Below are 10,000 nucleotides of genomic sequence, written 5' to 3' on the forward strand. Positions count from 1 at the left end.
TGATTTCAGCCTGCTGCAATTGTTCTTCCTTCATCTTCTTTTTTAAAATGGCGCGATGATTTTCTAGTCTTCTCTAACAAGGAAACAGAAAAGATATGATTTGATATTAAACACCAAAGGTTTAAAATGCTTCACGATTTTCGCATTACTCACTTCAAGTATCTGTCTCTGTCGTCGTCGCTCATCTTCCCTTGCGCCTTGTTGCATGGCAATGTCCGCCATGTGCCTTTCTAGAATGGCTTCCTTCTCAGACTCCGACAAACCTGAACATCGTACCAAAGATATTACAAAGAAAACAAATTTTTGCAGTTAAAACAATCGGAAGGCTTTCGTCAGGAGACGAACCTACTGACACGAGCTCCTAATTGCTAGTTCGGGTGTTAGAGCGGTTTTCAATTGAGTGTCGAAAGTAATTAGCGAATTACTTTGGTTTTGCATTACCTCACGCAGTGATCGGTTCAAAGTTCTTGCGCCACTTTTTCAAGCAATCAGAAGTGAAACCAAAACCAATCGTGGCTCGCGCTTTTACATTTTTCTGCGCTTTGTGTCGCCTACGTGTAATTAATTCAAGTTTTGATTGGTTTACTGGATTGTCTCCTTACTGTTTGATTGGCCAAAGTAATTACTTTTTTTTTTCTTTTGTAATTTGTTTATTTTTATTTGCCAACTACCATTTACAAACTTATCTACAACTTACCAAAAGGAGAATTAAAAAAAAGAGAAAGTTACAATTTACAAAACACTACCCAAAATGACTTACTTAAAAAAAAAGTAGTTACTTTGGTTTTGGTTTTAGGACACTCATTTGAAAACCGCTCTAAACACTACAGTCATAAGGGCAGATCCAAGTTCTCTTTCATGCGTGATCCGAGAGCCTCTGTAAAACATGAAAATAACAAACTGAACTCCAGGTCACCAAGCACGACTACAGCCCAGTGTTTAACTATCTTTTTATGACAGACTGATGACATAAAGTATATCTTAGCAAAAGACTGAAGAGTTTGTTTTTGGGGAGGCTGTCAGAAGTTTTTTTCTTACGAGAGAAACTGAAGGTTACCGCTAATAACCTTAGATTTATATAATTTATATTTGTTACATTTCCTTTAAATACGGATCATTCTCTGAATTACCAGACTCTCACTTTTCCTCATGCACAGTTCAGTTCTATTGCGTTGATTTCCCGAGACTTTCATTTTAAATGACACTTATAAATGCGCCGTGCAACCAGAAAATGGGTGATGTGCCGGCCTCAACCAATTCTAACTTCCCAATGCAGCTTCATTGTCCTGGTTTCTGATGTCGCAAACAGCTTCAGTCAAAATCGAGAACGGAAAGGTGCCTTTCCCTCTACACAATTGGCACGCTGTGTTTTACCTTTATTAACCAACTCCTGGTACAATTTCTGAGTGTTGTTCTTTATCAGTTGGCTAGCTTCAGCAGTCTGTTGATCTCGGAGTTTTTCAATTTCTTCGGCAGCCTATGACACGTGGAATCAAAATCTAACTTAGCGTTTGAATCCCTACAAATCACCTTGACGTTTGCAAGGAACGATACCACTTTCAAAACAGTTGATACTGTAGAGATCACAGCTTACCTCTTTGTCTGAATTTCCTTCAATTTCCTCTATATCTAGACGATGTTTGTCTAGCAATTTCCGTTTTGCACTAATCGCAGCCCCGGTATCTAAAGAGCAAGAAACAGTCAGAGCACATTCACCTTTACATTCACGAAGCATATTCTTTCATTTACGAGGAGTTGCGAAGAGGTAAATCCCTTTTTTCAGTCATACTGGGGTAAATGTCAGTTTTTAAGTAAATAACACGCACGCCGAGTAATAAATGGACCAAAAATTATCTATCCAAGCAATCGGAAGTCATCTTGCTTCTTTTTGGCTACACAGAGGTAACAGTACCAGTAACCTCGTTCCCAGGGCTTTTCACCGCCAAGAGCAACGGGCCTCTTGGCGGTGAAATGCCCTGGGAACGAGGTTACAGTACCAGGAGCCCACGATCAAGAGCATCTAATTTGTATATTTAACAATTATTCTACGAGGGCGCGCTGGATATGAAATGATATATATAACCAACTCGGCGCTACGCGCCTCGTTGGTTATGATCATTTCATATCCAGCAAGCCCGAGTAGAATAATTGTTTTATTAAAAACCCCAACATCACAACTCTTTTATGTTGAATTTGTTTGGCCATTTTTTCTCGGAGCCGCAAAACTGTGTATTTGCTGCTGTGTTCATTGACCATATTTGGTAGTGCATGTATATGAGCTGATAACCTGTGTCCGGCGAGCCAATGAAAATGCTGCAAATGTGATATCCGTAGTTCAGTTTTTAATAAATAACAATTATTCCATGAGCCCGAGTCGGATATGAAGTGATAAAATAACCAACGAGCGCGTAGCGCGAGTTGGTTATAATCACTTCACATCCAACAAGGGCGAATGAAATAATTGTTTTAGTAAATTCTCAAACCGGGTTTTGCCGCCGATTTTTATTTCCACAATTTTACAAAGCGTCCGGAAAGAGCATCTTGGCGCACTATTTTCCATATGACGTAAAACTTCGACTATTGGCTCATAGTCGCAGTTTTTTAGCCAATCAAAAAGCTGGAAATGCAATAGTCGGAGCTGAAAGTTTACTAAATCTATATATATGTCACGTGGTTTTCAAAGACCGAGCTATTTTAAGATCAATTTTCTCGCCAATTGAGACTCCCTTAAGAGTCTTGTAAGCCAACCGTAACTCTTGCATATCTACATTTACCCTTGGGAACTCAGAATAGCCATGAAAGCGGACTGAAACAAAACATTTCGCGGAAAACTTAATTAAAGAGCCGTCAACGGACTCGTAGCCAAAGTTCCTCATTTCTTTTATCAAGTCTTCATAAACAAAAAGCTTTTAACTTACCAAACTCTACATTTTCAAACTTGTCGTTCTGTTCGTGCTCAAATTCCTTGACCTGCCGTTGATGCTCGCGAATCTGAAATAAGTGAAGCCAATTGAAGAAGATGAATCAGTCGCTGGAATTCTATAATTGTCAAATAAGAGAAATAAACGGTGATGATGAGGCGAGGCGGTCTAGAGGGAAAGTGACATCGACGCATACGAAGATGACGACGATTAAATGAGGTTTATGATGATTGGTACTTTAAGCCAAAGACAAGAATCATAAACATGACAAAGCAGATGACGACGATAACTGAGATAATATACACTTAATGTATGGTCTCCAGGGAAACAGTTAGTTTTGTTTTCCCGAGGGTCCTCATGTTTCCCGAGACGAAGTCGAGGGAAACATCAGGACTCGAAGGAAAACCAAACTAACTAGTTTCCCGAGGGACCAGACAAAAAGTGCTTTGTTATATATTTAGACTTTACTGCAACTATCGCAGCAAAACATCCGAAGCAGGCAACAACTGCGAAATTGTATCCCGGTCGGGATACATTTGAATTTGATCAGGGCCACGTGACCAAGAATCAACCAATCACAGTGCTCGTTTTGTTGAGCGAACGTCTGGGTATGTAACAACAGATAATGATGACGACGAATTCATGATGATGAGAAGAGGGCTGAGGGTACGAACGAGGAGGAGGAAGATAAGAAGGAGGATGATGACGATGACGACAAAACTACGAGGGAAGAGAACGAATGAGGAGATGGAGCAAGAAGAAGCAGCAGAAGAAGATTATACCTTTTCCTCGATCTTCTTTTGCTTGAGTGCCGTCAGTTTCTGATGTAGTTTCTGTTCTTGCCGTTTTTTATCTTTAGAAAGTTTGCTATTTACAGCTTCAACTTCTTTTCTGAAGCGTGCTAAGTAGATAGCGGCATCCTCGGAGGTCAGAGTGTACGACCTGAAAGCATTCAGACAGAAAGGACTATATCACATGGATACTTCGATTTTTTTCTTTTCTTTTCTGGTACAGGAAACAAATCAGATTCCAGGAATGACTCTAAAGGTGTACAACAACTATATACCCAACAAGACTGTCCAAAGCCGCAGAATGGTTTTCCATCAACTTTTCCAAATCACACTTTTTTCTTTCTTCTTCATCTTGCTAGTAAAAGAAATAAAAAGCATGGAAGTGGAATTTAAACACACAATATATTTTTTTTAATCAGCTGGTTACAGCACGACTGAAATGTCCAGGCACTCTCTCTTTGCAAGCCTCACTATACTCAACAAACCCACTCTCTCGTTGCCTCTTCTCAACTTTGTATCCCTAATCCTTACATTCAAGTCGGTGAAAAATACGTTTCAGCTTCCACCACAACATTCTTTCAAGATATTATCCATAACTCCGACCTTCCCATCGTCAAAACCACAACCCTTTTCTCAAAGAGAGAGATAGAGAGAGAGAGGGGGGGGGGGGAAAGGGGGGAAGGGAGGGAGGGAGGGAGAGCATGGCATGCGTTTTTAAAACTGTAAGCCAATCAGAATTAATTCAAGCCTTGCAACTTATACTAAAGCACGAGCGCCTTTGCTAACTGCACAACCAAACTTATCGCCATGATGATGGCGAAACATTTCCAGTAGCAAACAAAGGCGTCTATGATTGAACCAATCACGTCGACCTCCACAACTTGGAGGTACTGTGTCTTTGTGACAGGCGTTCCTCCCCCACTTGGCACCCTTCCTTTTCTATTTTGTCTCGCGTCTGATCTATTATCACTTTACTTACGTCGCCCATAAACAATGAACTACGGTAGCAGCTTACTTTTTGTTTAGCCAGTGCCCTTCTTTCTGCAAGTCTCATTTCCAGCGCCATGACCCGCCTGGCTCTCTCGTCATCCGTCGCCTGATCAATGACAGCCGTATTGGCAAGGTGGTTTTTCATAATAACATCTGCTTGTTCTTCATTTAACTTTGCGTCTCTGATCAAATTCTGTATGAGTTTGTTTTGAGCTTCCTTCAGTGCAAAGCGCTTACTTATGGACACTTCCTACAACACGAGCAGCAATAATATGATTTCCAGGAACTCATGAATGGGGTACGAACAGCTGGTACCCCCGTCTCGAGTGTTCGATTTCTTAGACCTAGCAATTTTTTGATTCATGTTCTCTTAATGCAAATATGACGTGTGTGTTGATTGGCTAAGAGACAAAATGAACGAGTAGTTTAAAAAAATGGTGCTGCATAGGAGCACGTGCGGGGCGAAACACGAGCAGGAACAGGGGAACCTCTGTTGGTTAGTGTGTGCGGGCTTTCGAAGCAAGAGTTCCCCAGTTCGATCATCGATGACCTCAACGTTTGTTCCGACTTTCCTCTTCTCCGTGTAGCTATAGCTTTAGATACGTGTAAAACGGAGCACCGACAGAAAGGATGCGTTGTTGGCCTCCATTGATACCTGCCTCAGAGATGACGGAACTATCGACGAAAAGTAAAGTGACGTTACCGTTATCTTTAACACGAAAATTTAGTTTTATCAGTTTACGAGTCGACAGAGGTAAATTAAACCATCTTTCTCGCGGTTAGGGGAATTGTAGGTTTCCGGTCACGTCGGCGCTGCTGTATTTCAGAGTCACTAGCATAGCAGTCACATTTGCATGTATGGTCAAAGTGCCATCAATTTAACAAATTGATGTCAGTTTTTCATGCGTCTGTCCTGTTATTGATCATGAATTGCGTCATAACATTGCCAAAGTAGCTGTGGATCCACGAGGCGATAGCCGAGTGGATCCGCAGACTACTTTGACAATGTTATGACGAAATTCATGATCAATAACAGGACAGACGAATGAAAAACTGACATCAATTTGTTTTTTACAATAACAAAACGGCAGAGGGGTCAAAATTAAGTCAAAACACGAGAAGAAAGCGAGACAAAAATGCGAGAAACTTCAATCTGACGCGAGCAATATCGCGTCATTATCGCATAAATTACAAATTTGTGTCTGTCCGCTTATTGACAATAAAAATTAGCCAATGAGCGCGCGATAATTTTTGCAGTCATTGTAAAAAAGGAATTTAATCCAACGTCAAACATCTTTAATAAGATATACCCTTTATCTTGAATCACAATATGTTAAAGTTCACTCAATACAAAATGCGTGTTTCCTTTAGTATCAATGAAAAGCAATTTGTTTTGCTGTTGCACCAGGGTGTTTTTTTCCAGTTGCGATTGCCCAAGAAATCTTGTGGCATTCGCCCAACCAATTCAAGTGACTTGCTTGCGTGTTTCTCCCGCCTTTCCCATCCTGGTTGATTTTCCAAATTCACAACCGGTAACGCGTTCGCGTTCTTTACCTTTCTTAATTTCTCCACCTCAACGTCTTGTTCGAGCTTAAGGCTTTGTTTCAGCTCCTGTTCCTGTGCCTCGCGTAGTTTCTTCAGAAGTTCAAGGATGTTCTTCTTTTCTCGCTAAGAGAAACAAACAATACTGACCATAAACAGTGCGTAATCATCGAACTGTTAGGATGAAGTTATATTTCCTTTTTTAAAAACGTTGACTACTAAGTGGGCAGAAAGGTCAGCAACCCTCTTGTACGATCCTTGTTTAAAAGCCCCACCCCCTCCCCCTCCCTTATCACACGCGATGCAGAAAACCGATCTTTTTACACGAACCATGAAGTGAAGGAAATGACAATGTTAACCCGGTAACTGGGAGAAAAAGGTTATTTTTCCGACGGTGGCTCGGGAATCATTGGAAAAAAGCCGAGTCCTCCTTTGCAGAGTCAAACCTACGACTTTCCGGTTGCTAGTTCTCGAGTGTTGGCTCAGAGGTAGAACATACGAACCAGTAATCGGAAGATTGTACATTCGACTCCCACAAAAGGGAACTCGGATATTTTCCAAGCCTGATGATCTTCCAGTCACCATCGAAAACGAGGTCTCTTCAACACTTTTCTTCTTGGTTTCATAATTCCAGCCAACTTGTTAAACGAAGAAAACCAAAAAATACTAAACTGTATGTGGTCATGTCAACAGTGACACTCCTTGAAATAGACTACGCAGAAAGTATTTGCAAATTATACTACAGTGGGCTATAACTTTCAAAGCGCTCTAAAATCACGCACTTAAACGTCAGTGGCCTCAAACTTGACATTCCTACTAATTTCATCATGCCCTTTCCATTTCTGGCATCTATTTTGTACCACCACCATTTTTTTATGATTGGCAAGGTCACGTGACACGGTCATGCAAAGGGTCTCTTATCCACAAAGATAACCCACCTCGTTCACAAGACCTTTTATTTTGTTTTCCGTTTCCCTTTGGTCTTTCCTTTGTTCACTACGCAATGCATCTAGGCGATTCTGTTAAAAAAATAATGCAAAATCTTCTAAAAAGCAGTTCAACTAAGTCAATCTAACAGTGACTGTGCTTAATTGAATATACACTACAAATTATGTGACGTGATTTTCCTCAATCGTCCTCTTCCATATCAGATTAGCATCACGGCAAGCCATATCCCGTGATGCATTCACACTCTTAAGCAACATTCCAAGGCGTAAATACTGGGTTTCCTGTGCTTCAGTGAACACTTCAGGGTTGAGATTGTAAAGTCAATGTTATTATTCTGACCAACTGCAACAAGCGCAAACAGCTCGATTAACCAATCAGAATTCGTATTACAAATTTTGCTAGAAGCGCGGAAAAATGAGCGCGCGTCAGTTACGATTGGTTTTCGTTCTGCTTCATTGTCACGCGATCATTTAGTGCCAATCTTCGAAAGCAGTGATCGCAACGGTGCAATTACTTTTGACACTCATTGCTCTTTGTCAAACTTATTTAAGAAAAAAGGGTTCATTGCTTAAATGTACGTTTCCATCGTAATCAACAGCGTCACAAGGAAGAACGTTTACAAAACATCATACCTTCCCTTCTCTTTGAAGCTTCTTTCTGAGTTCAACTGACTTCTGTTTGTATTCGGCGGCCATCTTGAATGCTAAAGCGCCAATTACTTGTTTGATTTCCAAACCAAACTAAAGAGCAAACACGGATATTAATTCTAAAAAAAAGACTCATATCGCCTCAATTCACAACTGAATTACACGTTATCCTTAGGCTTATACTAGCATTCTTAAGTAGTCAAAACTACTGGATAAAAAGTAAAAAGGCGCCTCTGTACAAGGTAGGAATATCTTCACCCATCCAGAAAAAGGTGAAACAATTTTCGCTGGTACGCTTCTCGCCCGCGCCGCAAGGAAACTCTTTTTTATGCAACGGTCTTATAGTGAGTTAGAAACTAGACTAGTACGGAATTGTGACAAACACAGTAAAAGAAAATCGTGCATCATGAAAACCTCTGACAATAAACCGCCAACAATCGATAGGATAGCTTTAAAATCCAGAGGGCTGGACAATGCACAGTTAAAATCGTTAATACAGATACCAAAGAGCTTCAACCTCAGTTTTAAACTTACACTTTTTTCTTGTTCAGAAGAAATCTCTCTCTTGACACGCAATTTCTTTGCCAACAGTTTCAGGGCCTGAATGAACAAGTTCTGCCTCTGAGTTTCTAAATCTGCATCCAAGGCAGCGGTGGATTTTACATCCAAACTGGAAAAAAGGTAGACCGATCGGTTAGCTTGAACCCCAGCAAAAGAGAAAGTGCTTCATTTGTCGTTACATCCGCAATAAACCCTATGCGTAGGACTTGTCTCTTTGAGACATGAGAGAACCTACATATTATCCCAATTACTTGATTAAGCGCCGAATTAGGGAGCAATGACCACCAAACGCCAGGGTTGGATTGGGTAAGCATGAGGTGCCGGCTCCGTGGTTATAGCTATAACCAGAAACGAATTCCTTTATTTCCGTCCCCTGGCATATGCATCCGGTCCTCGAAAGTTCTAAAACTTTTTTGGTCGTATTACGGGCCTCATAAATGTCTCTGTATCTTCAAACCGAAACCGCTTGGACGCGTAAAACTTTGAAAATTAAGTTTTTCTCTCGGGTCCTGTTAATCTCTTGAAAAACCAGCTCTCCTAAAAGGGCGGATCGTAGTCTGGCAAATGAAAGTCCCGGAAAAGTTAACGAGAGTATCGAGAAACGCGACCTTGATTACAAAGCCGGTGACGACTATGGCAGCTCTTGAGTTTGGATCGCAAAGAGGATAGTGACATCTTGTACTCACTCTACGTCAAGGTCAAGTTAATTGGCAACATCAGTACCTGTTCAGTTCTTTTTCTGTTTGAGACGCACTGTCTAAGGCCAGGATGGGTACAATACTCTCATCTGTTTGAACAATGCTAAAATAAATAAAGTATTTAGAGTTAGTTTGACTACTATTTTTCATGTAGCGCGGAAAAGAAATGGCTTTGATTCACCCACTTCACACTCTGGTGAACTTTCTGTACCATTGCAACTTTAGCAGCGCTGGCAGAGCATGCAGTCAAATAGGAGACAATTGATTGCCTAAGAGGTGGAACAAAGAGCCACAGATATTGCCCCGTTTAATTCGTATTTCTCACCAGCAAAATCTACCATCAATAATAGTTCAAAAGACTCGTTTAAACGGAAATGTAGACCATTGACAATAGAGTTCTGGATTTACCCCAACCTAAATATAATACTCACCCCAACATTTTTATCACTATTGTTGGAAATAGATGTCAAATATGCTTAAGACGGTTTACACCGTGTCGAGTAGGGCCCGACACTTTCAGAGAAGCCGGCGTGTAAATCATAAATTTTGAAAACTGGGCATGCATAAAACATAGAGGCAATCAAAATGGCGGAGATCAACAACACGTACGATTCACGGCGTGCTCCGACAAATCATGTCAACAAATCGCAGCATGTAAACCGGCCTTAAGACTTAAATGGAGCAATCTGATTAGCTGGTTTTTGGTCGGGATTTAATAGTACGGACCATTACCATAGAAACGGGAAATTTAAGTTGAGCGAAGCACAAAGAGTTTCAAAGAAGAGGAATTTAATTTTTTTATCAAAGCAGTACAATATTATTATAGCAAGCGGAATTTAGTTTTACATGTCGAAAGATTAAGCCTGGTTTTCACTAGGGACGCAAGCATAAGCGCAAGCATA

The 10,000-nt window shown here is 40.7% G+C and overlaps 1 protein-coding gene across 5 annotated transcripts in view; it reads right to left on the reverse strand.

Annotated features, from left to right (window-relative positions):
• The window catches only part of LOC138043987 (uncharacterized), a 56,120-nt gene that overhangs the window by 17,660 nt on the left and 28,460 nt on the right, over nt 1-10,000 (reverse strand). For all 5 annotated transcript variants that reach the window (XM_068890541.1, XM_068890539.1, XM_068890538.1 and 2 more), the window contains 13 exons: nt 9,124-9,201; nt 8,374-8,509; nt 7,825-7,932; nt 7,183-7,263; nt 6,257-6,370; nt 4,728-4,952; nt 3,988-4,067; nt 3,704-3,863; nt 2,919-2,991; nt 1,595-1,683; nt 1,375-1,477; nt 154-263; nt 1-73 (listed from right to left, as the gene is read on the reverse strand). The exon at nt 1-73 is cut by the window's left edge and continues 25 nt beyond it. In XM_068890541.1, the coding sequence (XP_068746642.1) occupies nt 1-73; nt 154-263; nt 1,375-1,477; nt 1,595-1,683; nt 2,919-2,991; nt 3,704-3,863; nt 3,988-4,067; nt 4,728-4,952; nt 6,257-6,370; nt 7,183-7,263; nt 7,825-7,932; nt 8,374-8,509; nt 9,124-9,201 (1,430 nt within the window). The remainder of the gene's footprint in view (nt 74-153; nt 264-1,374; nt 1,478-1,594; nt 1,684-2,918; nt 2,992-3,703; nt 3,864-3,987; nt 4,068-4,727; nt 4,953-6,256; nt 6,371-7,182; nt 7,264-7,824; nt 7,933-8,373; nt 8,510-9,123; nt 9,202-10,000) is intronic.

Source organism: Montipora capricornis, chromosome 3, assembly GCF_036669925.1.
Source record: "Montipora capricornis isolate CH-2021 chromosome 3, ASM3666992v2, whole genome shotgun sequence".
Lineage (NCBI taxonomy): Eukaryota > Metazoa > Cnidaria > Anthozoa > Scleractinia > Acroporidae > Montipora > Montipora capricornis.